Source organism: Elephas maximus, chromosome 5 (genome assembly GCF_024166365.1).
Source record: "Elephas maximus indicus isolate mEleMax1 chromosome 5, mEleMax1 primary haplotype, whole genome shotgun sequence".
Classification (NCBI taxonomy): Eukaryota; Metazoa; Chordata; class Mammalia; order Proboscidea; family Elephantidae; genus Elephas; species Elephas maximus.
In genome coordinates this window covers 45,789,342-45,814,577 of record NC_064823.1, presented here as the reverse complement: position 1 = coordinate 45,814,577, position 25,236 = coordinate 45,789,342, and the positions used below count along the sequence as shown (strand labels likewise).

Here is a 25,236-nt window from a genome sequence, read left to right as displayed (position 1 = left end):
AGTGGGATGCAGACCCCAAATTCTCATAAAAAGACCAAACTTAATGGTCTGACTGAGACTAGAGGAATCCCGGCGGCCATGGTCCTCACACCTTCTGTTGGCACAGGACAGGAACCTTCCCCGAAGACAACTCATCAGACATGAAAGGGACTGGTCAGCGGGTGGGAGAGAGACGCTGATGAAGAGTGAGCTAATTATATCAGGTGGACACTTGAGATTGTGTTGGCAACTCTTGTCTGGAGGGGGAATGGGAGGATAGAGAGAGAGGGAAGCCGGCAAAATTGTCAAGAAAGGAGAGACTGGAAGGGCTGACTCAAGAGGGGGAGAGCAAGTAGGAGTAGGGAGTGAGATGTATGTAAACTTATATGTGACAGACTGATTGGATTTGTAAACGTTCACTTGAAGCTTAATAAAAGTTATTGGAAAAAAAAAAAGGATGGGAGGAAGTAATGCTAATATTTTTTGAAGGTGACTCCCTCCATGCTGTGATTATGAACATTATTTTTTCTTTATTTTCTTAGTATTTTCAAAATTTTCTACAGTTAGCATGTAATCTTTTATGTTTGTAAAATATAAAGAATAAAGACAGAAGAAATAATGATATATGTTTAATATTTATGTTTATAAAATTATACGTATATATAAGCTTCTTTAGCAAAGATAGGTTAATAGGGGCCTAAGGATTACTAGAAAGTATCTAAAACAACTCTGAACATATAAATATCAAATCGTGTTAATATCTTTCAAAACAAGTATTTCATTATTATAAAAATGGCTTTTGACTGACTTATTCTGATTTTGGTTATAATGACTATTAATGGAGTGAGGAAGATATAAATGTGTTCTCAAAAGCAAGAAACATCCAAGAAGTTCCTTTTTTTTTTTTTTTCATACTTCAATATATACACCTGTATGACCCCAAATTTAGTATGTATTGATTACTGTTCCTGGGTGGCAAAGATGGGTAAGTGTTTGGTTACAGACTGAAAGTTTGATGGTTCAAATCCAGCCAGATGCACTTTGGAAGAAAGACCTGGCAATCTACTTCAACAGAAAAGTTCAAAAATCAAAACCTATTGCCATTGAGTCAATTCTGGCTCATGGCTACCCCATGTATTACAGAATAGAACTGGCTGTAATATTTATGGAAGTGGGTCACCAGGCTTTTCTTTCTTAGTATCACTGGGTGGGTTTTAACCGCAAGCCTTTCAGTTAGTAGTTGAGTGCAAAATGTTTGTACTACCCGGAAGCTCCCTTTGAAAGATCACAGTCTTTGAAAACATTATGGAACATAATTCTACTGTGAAACACAAGGGGTCACCATGAGTCAGAATCAACTCAATGGCAACTGGAAAAAAAATGGGGGGCAATTTACAAAAGATCATGAATATATATTATTTTTTAGAACTTTTATTTAAAGAAATCTATTATTGCCTTCATGTCTGGTTTAAAATAAGTAATCGTCATTACTGTAAAAATTTACTTTATGATATTAAGCTTTTTAAAACCTAATTTACAATGCAAATGAAGAAGAACATGGCATCCGGATTGCAGGAAGAGTCATTAACAACTTGCAATATGCAGAGAGTACAAACCTTGCTTGCTGAAAGCAGAGGACATAAAGCACTTAGCGATGAAGATCAAAGACCACAGTCTTCAGTATGAATTGCATTTCAACATAAAGAAAACAAAATCCTCAAAACTGGACCAATAAGGAACAATAGGATAAATGGAGAAAAGATTGAAGTTGTCAAGGACTTCATTTTGCTTGGATCCACAGTCAACACCCATGGAAGCAGCAGTCAAGAAATCAAGTGACGTATTGCATTGGGCCAATCTGCTGCAAAAGACCTCTTTAAAATATTAAAAAGCAAAGATGTCACTTCGAGGACTAAGGTGCGCCTGACCCAAACCTTATATTTTCAATCACCTCGTGTGCTTGTAAAAGCTGGATAATGAATAAGGAAGACCAGAGAAGAATTAATGCATTTGAATTATGGTGTTGGTGAAGAATATTGAATATACCATGAACTGCCAGAAGAACAATCAAACCTGTCTTGGAAGAAGTAAAGCCAGAATGTTCCTTAGAAGCAAGGATGGCGAGAATTCAACTCACGTACCTTGGTCATGTTATCAAGAGGGACCAGTCCATGAAAATAGATATCATGCTTGGTAAAGTAGAGGGTCAGTAAAAAAGAGGAAGACCCTCAGCAAGATGGATAAAGACAGTGGCTGCAACCACGGGCTCAATCATAGCAACAATAGTGAGGATGGTGGAGGACTGGGCAGTATTTCATTCTGTTGTACACAGAGCCTAACCATTCTGTTGACAGTACCTACAACAACAATTAATAGCCATGCTGTCAAACAATATTATGGAAACCTTGTTCTTGAACAATATTACAAAAAGAACCATCACTATGGAAAAATACACACTTTCTATTAAAAAAATAAAAACTAGGTCAAGGCTAAACAACCTACCCCTCCCCCCTAAGTGTTTTATTTGGATAATTCCAACAATAACATACAGTCATCTCAACCAGATGATAGGGTATTAATTTTCAAGTGTTATGAATATTTTTTTACTTGTTAATATGTATCCAATATCAGTAGATTTATTTTAAAATTATCTGTACTTACTTTTTACTCTTTTACTTATAATTTTTAATATGATTATTATTTATCATTGTTGAGTGTTAAATTATATGCTTATTTCTAGTTATATATCTTAGTGTGAATTGGAATAAAAAAACTAAAACCAAAGCCCTTGCCGTCGAGTCAATTCCAACTCATAGAGACCCTATAAGACAGAGTAGAACTGCCCCATAAGTTTTCCAAGGCTGTAAATCTTTATGGTAGCAGACTGCCACATCTTTCTCCTGCAGAGTGGCTGGTGGGTTTGAACCACGAACTTTTTGGTTAGCAACCAAGCACTTAACCACCGTTCCAAAAGGGCTCCCTCAAATTGAAATATGCATATGCAATTATAGAATTTAATCCAGTAACAGTTTTGATGAGTAATATATGTAATTCTTGTTTTCAAAGATAAACTTGCAGAATGATATATTTTACAAATGATCTTAAAAAAAATCATTGTTAAGGAAGAATTGAGACTTTCTAAGGTGAAGATGGTAGACAGAGATCCTTCAACCCTCTTGCCTCCAAGAAACATTGTCCCCCAAATAACAAGAACAGAAACAGAAAATCATAGTTGCTATTTGATAAAACTATGTTTAAGATTCTGTAACTTGACCAACAAACACATGAGGAAATGCTCATGCTGTCTAGCCATCAGAGAAATGCAAATCAAAACCACAATGAGATACCATCTCACCCTGGCATTACTGGCACGAATCAATAAAACAGAAAATAACAAATGCTGGAGAGGCTGTAGGGAGATCAGAACCCTTACGCACTGCTGGTGGGAATGCAAAATGGTACAACCATTTTGGAAAATGATATGGCACTTCCTTAGAAAGCTAGAAATAGAAATAGCATATGATCCAGCAATCCCACTCTTAGGAATATATTCTAGAGAAATAAGAGTTGTCTCGCAAATAGACATATGCACATCCATGTTCATTGCAGCATTGTTCCCAAAAAAGATGGAAACAGCCTAGATGCCCATCAACAGATGAATGGATAAACAAACTGTGGTACATGCACACAATGAAGTACTATGCAACGCTAAAGAACAACGATGAATCTGGATGCATCTGGAGGACACTATGCTAAGTGAAGTAAGGCAATCACAAAAAGACAAATATTGAATGGGACCACTACTATAAAAACTCAGGAAAAGTTTACATACAAAAAGAAACAATCTTTGATGGTTACAAGGGAGGAGAGGGGTTGGGGATGGAAAAACATAGACAATCGATAAGCGGTAACTTTGGTGAAGGGTAAGACAGTGCAAAATACTGGGGAAGCCAGCACAACCTGTACAAGGAAGGGCCATGGTAGCTCCACCCGATAGGCACATCCAGATTCCCTGAGGGACCAAATTCCTGGGCTGAGGGCTGTGGAGACCATGGTCTCAAGGAACATCTAGCTCAATTAGCATAATAGAGTTTGTAAAGAAAATGTTCTATATTCTACTTTGGTGAGTAGCGTCTGTGGTCTTAAAAGCCTGTGAGCGGCCATCTACTCCAATGGTCTCATCCCTTTGGGAGCAAGGAAGAATGAAGAAAACTAAAGACACAAGGGAAGGATTAGTCCAAAGACCTAATGGACCACATCTACCATGGTCTCCACCAGACTGAGTCTCGTATGACTAGATGGTCCCTGGCTACCACCAATGACTGCTCTGACAGGTATCACAATAGAGGGTCGCAGATAGAGCTGGACAAAAATGTAGAACAAAATTCTAGCCCAAAAAGAAAGACCACACTTGCCCTGACAGAGACTGGAGAAGCCCTGAGAGTATGGCCCCCGGACACCCTTTCAGCTTGGTAATGAGGCCACTCCTGAGGTCCACCTTCAGCCAAAGATTGAACACGCCCATGGAACAAAACAAGACTAAAGAGGCACACCAGCCCTGGAGTGGGGACTGGAAGGTAGGAGGGAACAGGAAAGCTGGTAATAGGGAACCCAAGGTTGAGAAGGGGACTGTTGACATGTCATGGGGTTGTTAACCAATGTCATACAACAATGCATGTACTAACTTTTGATGAGAACTAGTTTGTACTGTAAACCTTCATATAAAGTTCAATGATAAATAAATAAGTGAAAAAAATTTCTGTAATTTGTGCCACAATATATGAAGATAGGATGATGGGGGAAGGGTGGGGTGGGAAAATGATAAATTATTTAGTAGAGAAGAGGAAGATCAAACTTAAATGCTTGAGGGAATGGGGTAGTGTCTTAGGTTGGGCTCTCTAGAGAAGCAAAATCAGGAAAGTGTATAAATACATACAGAGAGAGATTTATAACAAGATTTGTATTAAGGAAATGGCTGGCGTGGTTGTAGAGACTGAAGTGTCCCAAGTCAGTGGGTCAGCATAGAGGCTTATCCTGATTCATGTACTTCAGGGGCTGGCAAACTTAAGATCAGCAGGTTAGAGAGCAGGGCTCTTGCTCACAGGCTGCAAAGATGGATGAATCCCAAGATAGGCAGGCAAGACTGCAGGTAAGCTGCTAGCTCAAGTCCCAAGATCTGGAGCTCAGATGAATAGGAGCCAACTGCAGTATCCAGAGGGAGCAAAAGCCCACAATCCTTGCCAGAATGTCCACTTTTATTCAGTGCAGACCACACACCCAAGGAAACTCCCTATCAACTGACTGGCTAGTCACAGCAGATCCCATAATGGAAGTGATCACATCATATCAAATTTCATCATGGAAGTGATCACAACATCATACGACTGCCAAACCACTGAGATCATGGTCCAGCTAAGTGACATACAACCTTAACCAACACAGATAGGAAGAGGGCTCTCGGGAATCAAGTCACTTTGCTTCCACTGAATTCCAGAAAAGTTCAGGAATTCAGGACAACCAGAAATGTCTAGTTGGTGATAAGGAGGAGCTGAAGTCACGTTTATTTAAAAATATTACACCTACTCCTCACTTATCAACTGTCTTATCATCTGACATTTCATATTCATGACAAGCATAAAAAATCTACTACTGGACTATTTTGCACATTAATTACATACCTGTGGCAGTAACGAACACTGAGGTGCAAGGCAAGCATAACACTGGCTGTGATGGTTAGGATATGTGTCATCTTAGCTGGGCCATGATTCTCAATGGTTTGGCAGTTATGTAATGAAGTAGTCATCTTCCACTTTGTGATCCAATGCAGTCATCCTCCATTTTCTAATAACACTGATTTTCACATAGCGACCTGGTCTTTGGAACCTAACCAAGTTGATGAGTCAGGAGTAGACATACTTCGAGATCCATATTTCCACCCCTGTCTTTTGTAGACAATTAAATTATTCTCCCACTCCTGCAAGAGACTGGAAGTTTAATCTGTGAAGAAATGAAACCAGAGAAGCTCCAAGTATGAGAATACCAAGCACAGCGTAGGGCGCGGGCGATGTGCATAATGTAAACAAGGGGCTCAGTCTGCATACTGAATGATTCATCTCTCCCATACCCCTGGTGACCCCTAATTACAGAACCTCAGAAACCAGGCTGATTTCCCCAATCAAAGGAATTAAAAGAGCCTCTTCTGCAGAAACAGAACCGTCACCAGAGAAAGAAGTACAGGCACTACATATGTAACTTAAAAAAAAAATTTTTTTTTTAATCTAGCTGGCTACCTGATCACCCCATCACTAATGAAACCCACCAATCTTTAAGCTTTATCCTTTCATTCAGAACTTCCAATCAATTTTTAGTGATTCACTCTTGACTATGAATTGACAGCCAAGGAACACAAAACATGCAAGACTCCCAATAAACTGAAGTCATGTTTATTCAAAGATGGAAGATAGAGACCAAGCAACAAACATGACAAAAGATCTTATTCAGGGAAAGATCAGAGAAGATGTTGCATTAATAAAACAAGGATAGAATGAAAAATGAAAAAAGAGAACAAGAAAGAACCTCTTGGAAATTAAAAAAGATATGTTAGCCAAAATAGAAAATTTGAAAGATGAAGTGTAGAACATCATCCAAAACAACAGGAAAAACAAAAACAAAGAAATGAAAACAGGAAAGAAGTAATTGTTTTTTTGTTTTTTTTTTTAATTAGAGACTCAGTCCAGGAAGTCCAATACCTCAATTAATAGGCATAGTAGAAAGAAATAAACAGGTAATGGTGGGGAAGAAGTATAAAAGAAATAACATCAGAAAATGTGTCAATAACGAATGATATGTTTTTCTTGGTTGAAAAATCCCACTTGACAAATGACCTAAACTAAGGCATATAAGCACATTGTTGTCAAATTTCAGAATACCAAGGATGAAAAGTTTCAGAAGAGTTGTGTGTGGTGGAGGGGGGCATATCCTATATAAAGAATTTGAAAATTTGGAATCAAAATGCCATCACACGTCCCAACAGTAACTAGAAAGCTAGGCTAAGACAGTGAAGTAATACCTTCGAATTCTAAAGGAAAATTTCCAACCTAAAATCCTGTAACTAACCAATTCGGCAATCAAATATGAAGATAAAATAAAGTTTTCAGAATTCAAGTTCTCAAAAATATGTACGTTGCATGCACTGTTTTTCAGGAAACTACTAAAAGTTGATGCACTAAAACAAGAGAACAAGAAAAAGAAATAAGCCGTACCTAATACAAGCGAGGAAAACCCTGGTGGCATAGTGGTTAAGAATCACAGTTGCTAACCAAAAGGTTGGCAGCTCGAATCCACCAGGTACTCCTTTGGAAACTCTATGGGGGCAGTTCTACTCTGTCCTATAGGGTGGCTATGAGTCAGAAACGACTCAAGGGCAACAGGTTTGGCGTTTTTTTGTTTGTTTGTTTTGTTTAAAACAAGCGAGAGGTAAAGACAACTGTTAGTCCGATGGCAAAGGGAAGTCTCAGGACAAGAGCTGGGCAGCAGACCTAGAAAGCATTGAGTCCATTTTGTAGTACGAGGTCAGACAGAAAGCCTCAGGAAAGGAAAAATGGACTGACCAGTTTTTTGACAATTTTCAGAGTGGCAAATCGTATTATAAAGCATTTTACAAGGCTTTTGAGTAAGGAAAGGCATAGAAGTTAAATATATAAATATATATATATACAGGTCACTTAGCAGTGAATGATATTATACTAAGCTATAATAGTGAAAACATTACATGAACACTCAACTAAAGATTGAGATGACAACATGAGGACAGGAAAAGGAAAAAAAAAATCCTAATCTCCTGTGGTAGGAAGACAACAATGTTGACATTTTATACTGACTAATACACAGTAGCAATATATGCTTAATATATAGGAAAACAGATGGATTTCAGGAAAGAAAACCTGAGTTGAAAGGCATTAGGCTCTGGGTAGCTGAATTTTCTTTCAGCGGTGGAGGGGTTGTATACAGAACAAGAGACACTTCTTATAATTGTATGTCTTTTAGCATTACTTGAATTTTAAAGCCTATTACCTATAATATTATTGCATGAACATTTTTAAAGAGGGGAACATGCATGCACAGTTGAGACCATGCCTACTTCTGTCTAGGATATTTATGGTTAAGAATCCTTCCTTGAGAAGCAAAAGCACAGAGAACAATTGGTCTAGGGCAAGTTTAGAGATCACTCAATTCAGCCTTCTCCTTGTACAGACAAAGAAGCCGAGGTTCCAAGAGATGGGAGGAGTTACTAGCAAGTTAACACGAGAGCTGGACTATAATCCAGTCAGTCACTCGGTATTCAACCCTCACATCAAAAGGAAGGACTAAATGAGTCCACAAACGAAAGGAAACACATGGCGTCAATTCCAACTCATAGGGACCCTATAGGACAGAGTAGAATTGCCCCATAGGGTTTCCACGTAGTGGCTGGTGGATTCAAACTGCCGACCTTTTCATTAGCAGCCAAGCTCTTAACCACTGTGCAACCCGGGCTTCTTTGAGTTTAAATCTTGGCTCCACTGCTTGTGACCTTGGACCAGCCGCTTTGCCTTTCTCAATCTCAGATTCTTCATTTGTGAAAAAGGGAATAGCAGTAGCTATGTTCATAGTTTGGGCTAAGAAAAGACTCAATAAATGTTAAATGAATCTCAAAAGAAAAAAAGGAACAGGAAGCCTATTAGAGTCATAAATCTAGCACAAGCTTTTGGGGTATGAATAAAGCAAAAGCTTGCTATCTTTCAAGATATGTTTTCTCTAAGTGAAAAGATCTATAAATTTGTCTAGATTTTGCCTTAAAAGCAGCCACTTGTAAAACATGAGAGGGAGGGATGATGAATTTCACTTATTTACTACTTGCTTTATAGCAAAGATATGTGGGTTCGGGTTTCTTGGCTGTTCACTTTTATTTCACTGGCTTACATGAAAGGATAAGTATTGTACTTAGAAATTTTTTGATGTATAAATGAATTGAAGTGAGAAAACATAAGGCAAAGACCTTTAATTTATAGTGTGTAAATTCTGCAGCATATATCTGGATCAAAAAATATTTAAATTTATTTTAGAATGTGCATTACCTTGGCCAATAGGTAAGTTTACAATTAACACTTCAATTTTTTTTTCTTTTATTGTAACTCACTGTGTATACAGAGAGAGGAGTAAATAATAAGAAACTAATTATTTGAGAACCATAATTCTGAAATTTTTGGATCAGTCTGTGAAACATTTGTTTGCTATGATGTCAGCTAAACAATGGATTAAATAATGTGTTTTCCCCCCAACACATTAGCCTTCATTAGATACTCATAGTTTATGTTTTGATGCTCTTTCTCCAAATGCCAGGATCTATTTTCACCTAGATGAGAAAATTTTGTCCTATATATATTATATTAGCAAACTCTCTGGGTCAGATGCTTGAAATGTAATTAGAAATTAGATTGTACACAATTTACTGTGGGTAGGAATGGTTCAAGAAAAAAAAAGATAAATTTATCTTTGCCGTTTTCTTCCTTTTTTCTCTTCCTTAACGTGTGACTAGTACATAATCCATTTCTTTTTGTAATAAGTCAGTGGCAGACTTAAGAGTGATAACCAAAATTCTTCATTAAAAAAATGGTTTCTAAGGTTCCTTCTAGCTCCAAAAATGCCACTCAGGCAGGGCATGGCATGATATGATGGAAATCATGTAAGCTTTGGAGTCAGACTTGGATAAAGAATCCATCTGGAATGCTTAATAGCTAGGTGACCTTGGAAATGTTATTGCAAAATGGAGATAATAAGAGCTATTAAACAATTTTTTTTAAAAAAAGTGAATCCAATGATTAAATTAAGAAACAGGCAGTCCTTGTAGAGACATTGACATCTAGCAGATACTAGATACATGCTAGTTCCCTGTGATGCTGTAATTCCAGAAGGTAGTAGGACTTGTGAGATAAGTAAAATGAGAGAGAGTAGTCATTTAGGACAGAGGCCCCAAACAGTCTGAGCTGGGGTCCTTACTTTGGACAAGTTACTTAACTTCTCTGTGCCTCAATTTCCTCATCTCAAAATTGTAGCTACTTCCTCGCTGATTGTGAATATTAAACAAGTAGATACATACGGAAAGTAGTTAGCACAGTGCCTTACTCAGTAATATTGAATTTTATGTTATTATTAGTATCATTTCTTTTTTTTTTTTTTTTCTGGTATGAAAATGCCATCTGCTTTTCTGCCTGTGTTTGTTCCTTCTTTGCCCTTGGGAATGCTTTCTACCCTACAAAGCCCTTCTTCAGTGCCATCTCTTCCAGGAGATCCTTCTTGATTTCTCCGTATCTGAATACCAACTCTCTCCTTTGATGTTTTGAACTGTTTTTACTATTTTTAATGGCATTTAATAGATTCTGTCTTGTATTACAGTTGTCTACTGCTTGTGCATTATTACATTGTAGTATTAAAAAAAAAAGTTGTTGTCCAGTCGATTCCAACTCATAGCGACCCTATAGGACAAAGTAGAACTGCCCCTATGGTTTCCGAGAGTGTATTCTTTCTGGAAGCAGACTGCCACATCTTCCGTGGACTGGCTGGTGGCCTGGTGGGTTCAAACTGCCGCCTTTCAGTCAGCAGCTGAGCACTTAACCACTGTATCACCAGGGCTCCTGTGTAGTGTTTTATTCCTCCTTATATTCCCTCCATGGGGTCACATGAGTTGGGATCAACTCCACGGCACCTAACAACAATATTCCCTGTGGTGCCTACCAGTGAGTTACTGTGGTAAACACATAAAAATAGCCAGAACTGAGGGAGCTGTTAAACCTATACCGTTTCCACACTGAGTTGAGAGAGTGAATATATTAAATACTTTGCATTCAGTCGTTCTTGTTGACGGAGTGTAGAAAAAGAACCGTATTTTTTATCTTTGTATTCCCAGCAGTTAGCATAGTACTAGCTATTTTTGCATCTAGTGTTTTTGCCACAATGCTACAACGGAACTAAGTTCATAATCAGCAAGAGCACTGGTTTAGACATGTGTAGATATTCAATTTTCCACATTTAAGATCTCATTAAATTCCCCATTGAATAAATTTTATGGTTCATTTTCAATGTTTCATTTATAATCATTCAACCTTGCTTAATTTCCTTAGTAAGAATAGCTAAGTTGTTCTTTGGTACATCCAAATGAGAAATATTAAAACTATTATAAAATATTATTCTGGTAACTTGAAATCCCTTGAGGCTCAGTTCTCACAAGAAGTCGAAAAGATAGCATGAAAGTAGATAACACTGTTAGTTAAGAAAAAACTTAGTTCTAAGGCCTGTTTTTGTTTTCCAGGTGGCGTTGCATGCTTGTGGAGTGGCAACAGATATGGTGATTGAGCACTGCATCAAAACGCGGGCTTCCTTTGTCACGTGTCCTTGCTGTTATGGTTTCATTCAGAACACCTCAAAGTTTAATTTTCCAAAAAGGTGAAATTGAATGCCTACCTAAGACACTGATTATTCAAATAAAAGACACTCTTTTGTTTATAGTTTAGTTTTTTCAAGATTGTTTCTACTCTTAATATTTGATGTTTAAAATGGTGCCTAATTCCTTTTTCTTTTCTATTTCAGTGAACAATTCAAAGAAGCTCTATCATACAAGGTATCGTAAAGATCGTAAAGATCTAGATGTCTTCCTAACCTGCTAATATACTTTTTATCCCTTCTTTATATTTTTCCCTTTCATTTTGAGTGGAGTATATAATTTATAGTTATATTTGAATTACTCAATAGCAACTAGTATGGCTCAAAAAAAAAATTCAGGTTAAGTCTTCAAATAGAATTATCAAGGATCTGTGATTTTATCCTGCTTCAAGATAACAAGTTAACTACGCAACAATAAAGAACAATGATGAATCTGTGAAACATCTCATAATATGGATGAACCTGGAGGGCAGTATGAAATAAGTGAATCACAAAAGGGTAAATACTGTATGAAACCACTATTATAAAAACTCATGAAAAGTTTATATATAGAAAGAAACAATCTTTGATGGTTACTAGGGAGGAGTGGGTGGGGAGGGAAAAAACACTAACTAGATAATAGATAAGTGGTAATTTTGGTGAAGGATGAGACAGTACACAATACTGGGGAAGTCAGCACAACTTGACCAAGGCAAGGTCATGTAAGTTTCGTAGGCACATCTAAACTGTCTGAGGGACTGAATTACTGGGCTGAGGGCTAGGGACCATGGTCTTGGGGGTCATCTAGTTCAATTTGCATAACATAGTTTATAAAGAAAGTGTTCTACATCTTACTTTGGTGAGTAGTGTCTGGGGTCTTAAAAGCTTGTGAGCTTGTGAGCGGTCATCTAAAAATACTCCAGTGGTCCTACTACTCCCGTCTGGAGTAATGGAGAATGAAGAAAACCAAAGACACAAGAGAAAGATTAGTCCAAAGGATTAATGGACCACAGCTACCACTACCTCCACCAGACTGAGTTCAGCAAACCTAGATGGTGTCTGGCTTTTACCACTGACTGCTCTGACAGGGATCACAATACAGGGTCTTGGACAGAGCTGGAAAAAAATGTAGAACAAAATTCTAACTCACAAAAAAAGACCAGACTTACTGGTCTGACAGAGACTGAAGAAACTCCAAGAGTATGGCCCCTGGATACCCTTTTAACTCAGTACTGAAGTCATTCCTGAGGTTCACACTTCAGCCAAAGATTAGATATGCCCATAAAACAAAAGGAGACTAAATGTGCACACTAGCCCAGGCGCAAGGACGAGAAGGCAGGAGGGGACAGGAAAGCTGGATGAATGGAAATGGGGAATCCAGAGTCGAGAAGGGGAGAGTGTTAACATGCCATATGGTTGGCAACCAATGTCACAAAACAATATGTGTATTAATTGTTTAATGAGAAACTAATCTGCTCTGTAAACCTTCATTTTTAAAGTACAGTTAAAACACACACACACACAAAGGACCAGGTAACACCTACACACAGAGTGACTTTCATTACAGGAAAGGAACGCTGAGTTTAGGGGACCTGGATCTTTTATAATGGGCAGTGAGCATGCCTGCCCTTTGCTCTGAAGGAAGAAACTACCCGTGTCTTCCAATCTCACTATATAAATATCCTTTAAAAGATCATGTGGAACATGTGCAAACATTTCTATAAAAGGCCAGATAGTAAATATTTTAGGCATTGCCTGTTGCATATTCTTCTACATTGTTACTGTCATCATTGTTGTTTTTGTTGTCGCTTTATAACCCTTTAAAAATGTAAAAACCATTCTTAACTCATGAGCCATACAAAAACGTATCATAGCCCAGATTTGGCCTATCGGTTATACTTTGCTGACCCCTGGCCTGGAACAAAGGCAGCTAGTGCCTCTACTCACCAGACATAAAGAAACACAAGAGGCCCATGGAAAGCTGTGTCCCAACAGTAGGCAGAACGTTATATAGTTTTGAATCACCAATCTGAGCAAAACAATTTCCAGCTTTCTCAACATCACCACTACCTAATTAATTGACTAATAACCTGACATAATGCAATTTAAGAAATAAGAAATATTAAGAAAAAGCATTTGAGATAAATACATAAATAATTCCATTAATAGTTGATGAATTAATTGGGATTCTTAGTTCCATTAATCCCACTTCTTGCACGGACTCGCTAAAACAACGTAGTCTCATTTTATATACCACCCCTTCCCTTTTAGGGATTTTGCCTTCTTCTTCATCCAGTGGAAACCCTGGTGGCGTAGTGGTTAAGAGCTATGGCTGCTAACCAAAATGTCGGCTGTTTTCGAATCCATCAAGTGCTCCTTGGAAACTCTGTGGGGCACTTCTACTCTGTCCTGTAGGGTTGCTATGAGTCGGAATCGACTTGACGGCAACAGGTCTTCATCCAGGAGTGACATGGTGATGTACCCAAACCCAAAACCCACTGCTGTCGACTTGATTCTGACTCATAGCAACCCTATAGGGTTTCCAAGGCTGTGAATCTCTGCAGAAGCAGACTCCACATCTTTCTACTGTGGAGCAGCTGGTGGTTTCGAACCACTGACATTTCTGGTAGCAGTCGATCGTTTTAACCACTGTGTCACCAAGGCTCCTTATGGTGAGGTACAGTGGCCTAAAAATGTTCATATCTACCATCTTGACACCTATCACTCCTTCACCTCTACTTTATAACTTTTAAAAGCCCACCTCCAACTCTGTCTCCCATCTTGCTTCCCATTCACTCCCTTCCCTATGCAAGTACACACAGACATCTATGAAGAGAAGGGAAACTTTAGAGTTTATGCTTTCATCTAGAACCAGACAGTTTCTTGCCTTTTCCTACTAGCTTAAAAGTTTGCATATCCTATATAAACTTATATGTGACAGTCTGACTTGATTTGTAAACGTTCACTTGAACCTCAATAAAGGTTAATAAAAAAAAAAAAAGCAGAGGCCATCTGTGGCCATAAAAAAGACAAAAAAAAAAAGTTTGCATATCCTAAGGAACAATAAAGTTTTTTGGAAAACAGTACCTTGGGAACTATTTTCATAGAATTTCAAAATAACTCACCTCTGTATCACAAGACTTTGCCAATGGGGGGAAATGAACTGGGAGAAAGGAGGAAAAAAAACTAGACAGATGCTAAATAAAGCAAGCTCTGAGAGTACAGAAAACATGTAGGTGGTGGGAGGGGATAGGGAGCCACTGTAGGAGATGTAGTCTCATTACTGGCTGGAAAAGAATGAAAAGTAAAAAGAGATGGAGCGCCAGGCTCTTCCAGAGAGCAGAAACTCCCCTACACTCTGGTTCATCATGTTTACACCCTCCCCCGCCAAAGCTGCTTGGCCACCAGCCCTTTTAGGGGCCTCACGTGTATATGCTTTATAGAGAAGTTCTGGCTTCTTGGATACTGTGGCAAGGTGCTATCTTAGCATTTCTTAAATGAACCAAGATGGATATGGTGGTAAGCAGAACTAAGTGGACTTAGTGCCAAATACCTTGAGAGTCACTTTGGAAGTGTGTTTCTCCACAGTTCAATTTAGCCAGCAATCCTTTACTGAGTACCTACTATTTTCTCTGCCCTTTCAGAACTTCTACTAGGGAAAACACACACAAATAACTCCGATAAAATATGGCCAGACTTATCAGTACAAGAGAAATGAACCTTATGTGATATCATGATCCCCTCAACGTTACCTTTATATAAAGTGAATCTTAATTTACAAACACCATGAGGACAAAGGGCATGGTTTTTCTTGCCTGTCCTTCAAATCATATAATTCTGTATTCTTCTTTGGCCACTTTGTGCCTAGTTGTTGCCAGCTACATTGTGTAAGCTTAAAAACACTTATTCCTTTGAACTATTTTATTAGGGTCCTACCCATTACCACTAAACTTTGTAGTGAGCTTTAAAGTGTTTTTTCTAAAATACATAAGGTTAAGACAGAGACGTCCCTTTAAAACCAACCAGCATTGTCACAATGACTTCAATTACCTTATTAACAAAATGTTGATGTTGTTGTTAAGTGCCGTCAAGTCGGTTCTGACTCAGAGTGACCCTATGCACAACAGAACGAAACACTGCCCGATCCTGCACCATCCTTACAATCGTTGTTATGCTTGAGCTCATTGTTGCAGCCACTGTATCAGTCCACCTCGTTGAGGGTCTTCCTCTTTTCTGCTGACCCTGTACTCTGCCAAGCATGATGTCCTTCTCCAGGGACTGATCCCTCCTGACAACGTGGCCAAAGTGTGTAAGATGCAGTCTCACCATCCTTGCCTCTAAGGAGCATTCTAGCCACACTTCTTCCAAGACAGATTTGTTCGTTCTTTTGGCAGTCCATGGTATATTCAATATTCTTCGCCAACACCACAATTCAAAGGCGTCAACTCTTCTTCGGTCTTCCTTATTCATTGTCCAGCTTTCGCATGCATATGATGTGATTGAAAACACCATGGCTTGGGTCAGGCACACCTTAGTCTTCAGGGTGACATCTTTGCTCTTCAACACTTTGAAGAGGCCCTTTGCAGCAGATTTACCCAATGCAATGCATCTTTTGATTTCTTGACTGCTGCTTCCATGGCTGTTGATTGTGGATCCAAGTAAAATGAAATCCTTGACAACTTCAATCTTTTCTCCGTTTATCCTGATGTTGCTCATTGGTCCAGTTGTGAGCATTTTTGTTTTCTTTATGTTGAGGTGTAATCCATACTAAAGGCTGTGGTCTTTGATCTTCATTAGGAAGTGCTTCAAGTCCTCTTCACTTTCAGCAAGCAAGGTTGTGTCATCTGCATAATGCAGGTTATTAATGAGCCTTCCTCCAATCCTGATGCCCCATTCTTCTTCATATAGTCCAGTTTCTCATATTATTTGTTCAGCATACAGATTAAATCCCAGTGGCATCGAGTCAATTCCGATAGGTATGGTGAAAGAATACAACCCTGACGCACACCTTTCCTGACTTTAAACCAATCAGTATCCCCTTGTTCTGTCCAAACAACTGCCTCTTGATCTATGTAAAGGTTCCTCATGAGCACAATTAAGTGTTCTGGAATTCCCATTCTTCTCAATTTTATCCATAGTTTGTTATGACCCACACAGTCGAATGCCTTTGCATAGTCAATAAAACACAGGTAAACATCCTTCTGGTATTCTCCGCTTTCTGCCAGGATCCATCTGACATCAGCAATGGTATCCCTGGTTCCATGTCCTCTTCTGAAACTGGCCTGAATTTCTGGCAGTTCCCTGTCGATATACTGCTACAGCCGTTTTTGAATGATCTTCAGCAGAGTTTTGCTTCCATGTGATATTAATGATATTGTTCTATAATTTCCACATTCAGTTGGATCACCTTTCTTGGGGATAGGCATAGATATGGATCTCTTCCAGTCAGTTGGCCAGGAAGCTGTCTTCCATATTTCTTGACATAGACGAGTGAGCACCTCCAGTGCTGCATCTGTTTGTTGAAACATCTCAATTGATATTCCATCAATTCCTGGAGCCTTGTTTTTCACCAATGCCTTCAGAACAGCTTGGACTTCTTCCTTCAGTACCATCAGTTCCTGATCATATGCCACCTCTTGAAATGGTTGAATATCGACCGATTCTTTTTGGTATAATGACTCTGTGTATTCCTTCCATCTTCTTTTGATACTTCCTGCGTCGTTTAATATTTTCTCGGTGGAATCCTTCACTATTGCAACTCGAGGCTTGAATTTTATCTTCAGTTCTTTCAGTTTAAGAAATGCCGAGCGTGTTCTTCCCTTTTGGTTTTCCATCTCTAGCTCTTTGCACATGTCATTATAATACTTTACTTTGTCTTCTCGAGACGCCCTTTGAAATCTGTTCAGTTCTTTTACTTCATGAATTCTTCTTTTTGCTGTAGCTGCTCGACGCTCAAGGGCAAGTTTTAGAGTCTCCTCTGACATCCACCTTGGTCTTTTCTTTCTTTCCTGTCTTTTCAGTGACCTCTTGCTTTCTTCATGGATGATGCCCTTGATGTCATTCCACAACTCGTCTGGTCTTCGGTCACTAGTGTTCAATGCATCAAATCTATTCTTGAGATGCTCTCTAAATTCAGGGGGGATATACTTGAGGTCATATTTTGGCTCTTGTGGACTTGCTCTGATTTTCTTCAGTGTCAGCTTGAACTTGCATATGAGCTATTGATGGTCTGTTCCACAGTCAGCCCGTGGCCTTGTTCTGACTGATGATATTGTGCTTTTCCCCCAACGTGTCTGTCAGTTTGTCGTACTGTGGGGCCTTGTGTGTTGCTGTGATGCTGGAAGCTATGCCACCGGTATTCAGATACCAGCAAGGTCACCCATGGAGGACAGGTTTCAGCTGAGCTTCCAGACTAAGACAGACTAGGAAGAAGGACCTGGCAGTCTACTTCTGAAAAGCATTAGCCAGTGAAAACTTTATGAATTTCAGTGGAACATTGTCTGATACAGTGCTGGAAGATGAGCCCCCCAGGTTAGAAGGCACTCAAAAGATGACTGGAGAAGAGCTGCCTCCTCAAAGTACAGTCGACCTTAATGACATGGATGGAATAAAGCTTCCAGGACCTTCATTTGCTGGTGTGGCACTACTCAAAATTAGAATAAACAGCTGCAAGCATCCATTAATATTGGAACCTGGAATGTACAAGATATGAATCTAGAAAAACTTAGAAATGGTCAAAAATGAAATGGAATGCAATAACATTGATATCCTAGGCATTAGTGAGCTGAAATGGACTGGTATTGGCCATTCTGAATCGGACAATCATATAGTCTATTATGCTGGGAATGACAACTCGAGGAGGAATGGTGTTGCATTCATCATCAAAAAGAACGTTTCAAGATCTATCCTGAAGTACAACGCTGTCAGTGATAGGATAATATCCATACACCTACAAGGAAGACCAGTTAATACGACTATTATTCAAATTTACGCACCAAACACTAGGGCCAAAGGTGAAGAAATAGAAAATTTTTATCAGTTGCTGCAGTCTGAAATTGATCGAACATGCAATCAAGATGCACTGATAATTACTGGCAATTGAAATGGGAAAGTTGGAAACAAAGAAGAAGGATCAGTATTTGGAAAATATGGCCTTGGTGATAGAAACAATGCTGGAGATCGAATGATAGAATTTTGCAAGACCAACGACTTCTTCATTGCAAATACCTTCTTTCACTAACATAAACAGCAACTATACACATGGACCTTGCCAGATGGAACACACAGAAATCAAATTGACTACATCTGTGGAAAGAGATGATGAAAAAGCACAATATCATCATATTAACAAATAGAAGCCTGAAATTTAATGTACAGAAGACTATGGGGACAAATGATGAATCTAGGTTCAGCCTGTGTTCAGCTGGCAGGTGAGAACATTTTGACACACTCAGAAACAGTAGCTGATCTGAATGAATAGTTGTCATGGGAGGATTGCTTTCTTTCAGTTCTCTGCCTAGTTGCTCACCTTTGCCTACTTGGAGATTTAAGAGCACTGTGCAAATTCATTAGCTTCTTGTCCGTCTAAGGACTTTTTTTTTTTTTTCCATTAATACAATCTTTTCTAAAATTGTTAAGCAGAAACAGCAGTCCTTGGGTCCTCTCGATGATTTGTCTTAAAGCAGAAATAGATATACCACCTGCAGCCCTTTGGAAGGAGAGACACACAGAGCCTAGGATCCTCTCCTCTAAAGGCTGATTGGAGGGAAGAGAGAGGAAAAGCCAGCACTCTGCTGGTATGCTAGGAGCTACAGGGGCCACCTACAGTATTCATCTGCAGTTCTTCCTTTTCCTCTAGTAGCATGAAAAGCTACCGAGAGTGTTTTCTCAGAGCCATGTTCCTGAGATTCAAACAAATCTTGTTAAAGGAAAAATATAGGTGACTTTTAGATCTTTTCATTTCACTTATTATAATCACAAAATATAGCCCTGGGGTCATATTTTGGCTGAAAGCAACTGGTCAGAAGTGACCCTGCGGATCTTCATCCCTCTGGTCTTAAGACCTACCTCTGAAAAGCAGTGCACTTGAAGGGAAAAAATATATCCGGTACCATTATCTGAAAGTTTGCCTCTTATAAAAGTACTGTTTTTGTAGCACTTTATTCATTTAAACAGCAGAGTATTCCAGAAAATCAAGGTAGGCTTTTTTTTTTAAAACAACTTTGATGTAGAAGATTAAAATAAGCCCAGATTCTATTGCTTTTTCTTCTAGGAACACATGATTCTGTGCAGATTTGCAGATCAGACAGCTGCCCAGCTGCCCCCCCAGCGCAGGCTAATAGGTATGTATTTTCGCAGAGCAGCTGCTGAGTGGATTATGTACAATATGCCTAGGAATGAGTCTAGGAATGACTCTATTTGGGGAAAACTGGTTCATTTATCAACAAGAAACTAAAGTTTGTTTCTCCCAGAAAATTTAATCCATATTGAAAAGAGCTTTGAAGCCTTAACAACATTTTATCCCATTTTGGTAAATATTAATATTTTTAAATACATTTTTCAATGTTTATATATTGAATAGGATCATAATGTTAAATGTCTTTCTTATTTTTCTGGACAAACTGACGGATCTATCCAAAGCCACAAAAGAAAATAATAAAGATGGAAAAGTCAACTGTGCCTCTTAAAATTAATGCATTAAAAAATGTGTAAACAAGGATAACATTTTCTTTCTCAAAGATATACTTGGATATTATCAATCATAAACCAATTTATTTGACATTTATAATATTAAACATCACCCTAAGTTAGAAGACACACAGAAGCATTTCAAGTTAATTAAGTAATTAATTTAAAAAATCTCATTTAGAGGCATAATTGTCGTTAGGTGCCATCGAGTCGCTTGCTCTCTCCTTCATGCAGGCTCCCTTTCTCTTTGACTCTCTTTCACCCTTTCTTCTCCCCTTTCCATCTTAACACTTTGAATTAGTCAAATGTACATTTGATACAACTCCACTAGACTCAATGAGGGCGTAATTAGTATGGTGGATGGGTGTGTGCGTGGGTTGTTGTGGGTTTTAGGCATCAAGCCAGAAGGGAGTGGCTGGAAAAGATGGTGCTGGAGTTGAGGAGGAGCGTTTGGCATGATCACTGGCAGAGACAGGTGGAGGAATGAGTCATAGAATCCAGCAAATATCCATGTCTATACTTTGCACGGACCATTCCTATACTCTGTGACCATTTTTAGGAAGCTTCCCAGGCTCCAAAACGTAGGCTACCAACAACTGAATTTCAGCTATAAAGACACTTCTTCAACATGTGAAAATATGAGATTCTTCTACGTCATGGAAAAGGAAAAATTGACTGGGCTCAAAGCCAGGGTAAATGAGCTGCAGTGTAAGCCCAGGGTGTGTACTGGAGGAATGTTGAGCATCCCATTCTGACAGAGATTGCTTCCTTTTAAATTGGAAAGTAGATGTGAGAAATGTTTTACAGATGTCTTAAAGGAAGGGCAGTATTTTAAGGGAAAGAATGTCAGCCGTACAGCTGTTTGTTGATGAAAAGGAGGTGATTTGAACTAAATGGAATTCTGCACATCTCTCTTTATATTATTTCTAATAGCATGCATCTTTTTGGCATGGATCTTTTTGAGGAAAATGTCCAAAATGAACTTTTTAAATCTGAGCCTCTTTTTGTCAATTCTTACGTGTTAATTTCACCCTGGCCGTTTTCCTGTGAGGATCCTGTCTCCACAGGAGAACTTTGCTACTTCAGTTTTTCCTGTCTTCACTTCTGGAGGTTAGCAGTTTAGTAGTTGGCAGTTTCCGTTGTCATCGAGATAAGTTATTTAAAAATAATGATTAGGCATTATTATAACTATTGAGAAAACTATAGAACGAAGTTCTGCATAGTCAGTAACATTTTTCCTAAAAGGATGAAGAAGTTTATGTATTGAATTTAAAGCAATCAAACGTGTAAAAGTAAACCATGGCTTTGAATATATTCAGCCCCAAATCATTTTTCCCCGAGTTACTTTTGAAATAGAAGTAGGTGTTTGCCAAAGGAAAACAAATTAACTGCTTTACTTGCCAGTCAGGTTTCCTCTTTTGTTGTCCAGAGACTGGAAAGAAAATGGAGTACCATAGGAGTGCAGGGGCTCTGAAAATTAAGAGCACACCAAACACATCAGAAACCCTCCTGGCATAGTGGTTAAGAGCACAGCTGCTAACCAAAAAGTCAGCAGTTCAAATCCACCAGGCACCCCTTGGAAACTCTATGAGACAGTTCAATTTTGTTCTATAGGGTTGCTATAGGGTCACTATGAGTTGGAATCAACTTCACAGTAGCAGGTTTAAACACGTATCCACCTGAAACAAGCAGAACACAAATGAGGCTTTATTCAAAGATTTTCCTTTTTTTATTTCTTCATTGTCCTAAAAAACTTCTGATGGAAAATGTAACATGTAGTTCAGATTCTGCTTTGTCAGCATGTTACTTTAAATATTTTTAAAAGTAGATATTATTTTCCCATGGTATTACAGATTAAATATTTTCATAGGAAATACAGAGAAAAGAACTTGAAGTGGATTTTTAACCAAAATGGGAAATAGAATCTGTGGTTTGTATTTAAGATTTGTTCATCAATACATTTTAAAAGGCTAACAATCTTTAAATAATCAGCTGAGACAAATCTGTGAAATGTCAGGTGCTTGTAATTTCCTTTACTCCATATTGATCAAGAACTAAAGTGAACGGGACTAAACAGGACTTTGGGGAAAACAGCAGTCTCCACAGTATGAGGGGATTCTGTCACCGTCCAGAATCCCTCAAACTGAGCAGTTAGTGAGTAGTCTAATGATACAATTTTACTGCGTTTCAGGAAAACAGTGCATGTGCCTAGTGGATCTGGATCGAGCAAGAGCTGCAGAAGAACGTGGTTACTCCGTCCAAGTGATGTCCATGGAGCCAGAGAGCTGCTCTCCCAAAAATAACATGATCGTGGGAGTCCCCATTTAGAATGAGATATGCACATTTGATGTCTTGCCACCGGCCTTCATGATGGAAACCAAGTGGCATTCAGGAGGTTCCTGGCGTATCTAGGAAACAGCGTTAGCCAGGAAAGAAAGCAGCAGGAAAATCTTGGAAGAAAGGCTACCTGCAAAGAGCATCACAAGTGCTCTTAGAACGTGTAATTAAAGGACTCCTGGTTTTCATAGTGAGAATCCCCTGAGCTCTCAGCTGCCAGCAGAATAATTCTCACTAGTGGAAGTTCCATCACTGGAATAACAATGTCTTTCTTGGCTCACAGGCTTTTCTGATCTTGCAGATGTGATGTTTAATTCACAACAATGATCACATGGTACTTTATAATTATTTGGATATTCACATGGGATCCGAAACTAGACTCAGTGGGGTTTTTTGGTTTGTATTTTGTATTTTTAACAATTGTACCATTTCTATATTTTTAAAATAGTCTAGTCAGGTAATTACAGTATGGTTATTTCTGAGCTGGGGTTAGTTGGACTTATATATCATCTAATACATTTTAAAAATATTTTTCCTGTAAGTTACTGAATAAGATCTTTATTGGTCCAAACATTTTATATGAAGAGATTATAAAATAATTTTAATAAATTTCTCATTATGGGAACATGTAACTTGGATGTAAATTGTAATTAATCAGTAAATACATAGATTATTTAATTCAATTCTATTAATAATTATTGAGTATCCATTATTTTCAAGACCCTGGCCTAGATTTTTCCAGAAATATGAGTTTCAAGAGACACGTTTGCCTATGGAAGTAAATCCTCCAAAAGAGAAAAATTAAAGAATTAATGCATTCTTTATGTCATAATATAATGAGTGGTCACAGAATTTGTTTTTCAGATATCAACCATATTTTCTTACTTAGTGTTTTTTTTTTTTTCTTTTGGTAAAACTTATTGATTATAAATTGAGAGTGAGAAGAATACAGAGTATGGAAACTTATTTGGGTAGTTTTCCATACCTAAATTCTTCCTTTTTTTTACTAGTCAAGGTTTTTAAAGACAGACGGCATTTCCTTTGTCAGATGCTGCTAATTAACTTTTACATGTCTTAGGTTGCTCCATTGGAGATAAGATTTATTTCATGGATTTTGATGTTTTCATCCCCAGTACAACACATACTATGAGGAGAAAGGACTTTGATTGGTCATAAATAACTCTTTCATCATTGTGGGTTAAAATACAAGAATAATTGAAGAAGCCTTGTTTTTCTGGGATAAAACTTAAGAGAAGAATTAGCTATCAACCCTGAGTATTTTCATCATTTGCGTCCATAAAAACCGCATACTCTTATCTTGGGCTTTCTTTTTTAAATTGGGTTATAATTTACATGCAATAAAATAATAGATTTTAGGTGTTCAGTTTGAGAAGTTTTGACAACTGTATACACTCATGAGACCTCCAACCAAAGTAAGATACAGGACATTTCCATCAGCCCAGAAAGTTCCCTCATTACCCTCCCCACCCCAGATGCAACCACTCTCGGATTTCTATCACCCTACATTAGTTTTGGCTATTTTTGTGCTTCAGATCAGTGGAGTAATTTAGTATGTTGTCTTTCGTGTCTAGTTTCTTTTGCTTAACATAGTGTTTTTTTGAGATGCATCCACGTTGTTGTATTAATAGTTTGTTTCTTATTCCTAAATAGTATCCCATTACATAAATGTATCAAAATGTATTTATCCATTCTTCTATTAGTGTTTTTTTGCAGTGTTTCCATTTTGGGGTTATTATGAATTACGCCTATGAACATTTTCATACAACTCACTTTGTGGACATATGCTTTCATTTCTCTTGGATAAAAGCCTAGTAGTAGACTTGCTGAGTCACAGGGTAAATAAATGTCAATTGCCAAACAGTTTTCCAAAGTGGTTGTACCATTTTGTACTCCCACCAGCAGTGAATGAAAATTCCAGTTCTGTACACCCTCACCAACATTTGATATTGTCAGCCTTTTTTTATTTTAGCCATTCTAGTGGATGTGAATAACTCATTTTCATAAAGAATATTTTAATTTTGACAAAGTCCAATGTAACATTTTTTTCTTTTATACTTAATACTTTTTGTACCCTCTCTAATAAACCTGTGCCTGCCCTAAGGTTATGAAAATTTCTCATGTGTGTGTGTGTGTGTGTGTGTGTGTGTGTGTGTGTGTGTGGTGTTTTGTTTTTTGTAGAAACTGTACTGGGTTAGCTTTTACATTTAGGTCTATGATCATCTCAAATCAATAGTCACATATAGAAAGAAGTAGGTGAGTTTCAAGGAATATTCAGTTGTTCCAGCATCATTTGTTTAAAAACCTTTCCTCTCTTCATTAAATTGCCTTGGTGAAAATTAATTGATGTGTATGTGGAGGTCCATTTCTGGACTTTGTAGATTGTTGTTGTTAGGTGCCCTTGAGTTAATTCCAACTCATAGTGACCCTATAGGACAGAGTAGAATAGGGTTTCCAAGGAGTGGCTGGTAGATTTGAACTGCTGACCTTTTGGTTAGCAACTGAGCTCTTAACAACTGCGCCACCAGGGCTTCTCTCTGTATTAGTCTCTTCCATAAATCCATTTGTTTAGATCACTGTAGCTTTATAGTAAATCTTGAAATCAGATATCTTAAGTCCTTCAGTTTCATTTTCTAAATTGTTTTGCCTATTTTAAATCCATCGTATTTCCATGTAAATTTTAGAATTGCCTTGTCAATTTCTTGGAATCCTTGGGCAGTGCAAATGGTTAATGCGCATAAGTGAAATCGACTTTCC

The 25,236-nt window shown here is 38.1% G+C and overlaps 1 protein-coding gene across 1 annotated transcript in view; it reads left to right on the top strand.

Annotated features, from left to right (window-relative positions):
• The window catches only part of GSTCD (glutathione S-transferase C-terminal domain containing), a 237,538-nt gene extending 214,189 nt beyond the window's left edge, over nt 1-23,349 (top strand). The window contains exons 9-12 of the mRNA XM_049885577.1: nt 11,327-11,460; nt 11,605-11,635; nt 19,709-19,778; nt 22,316-23,349. Of these exons, the coding sequence (XP_049741534.1) occupies nt 11,327-11,460; nt 11,605-11,635; nt 19,709-19,778; nt 22,316-22,452 (372 nt within the window). The 3' untranslated portion in view covers nt 22,453-23,349. The remainder of the gene's footprint in view (nt 1-11,326; nt 11,461-11,604; nt 11,636-19,708; nt 19,779-22,315) is intronic.
• Nucleotides 23,350-25,236: the final 1,887 nt, after the last annotated feature.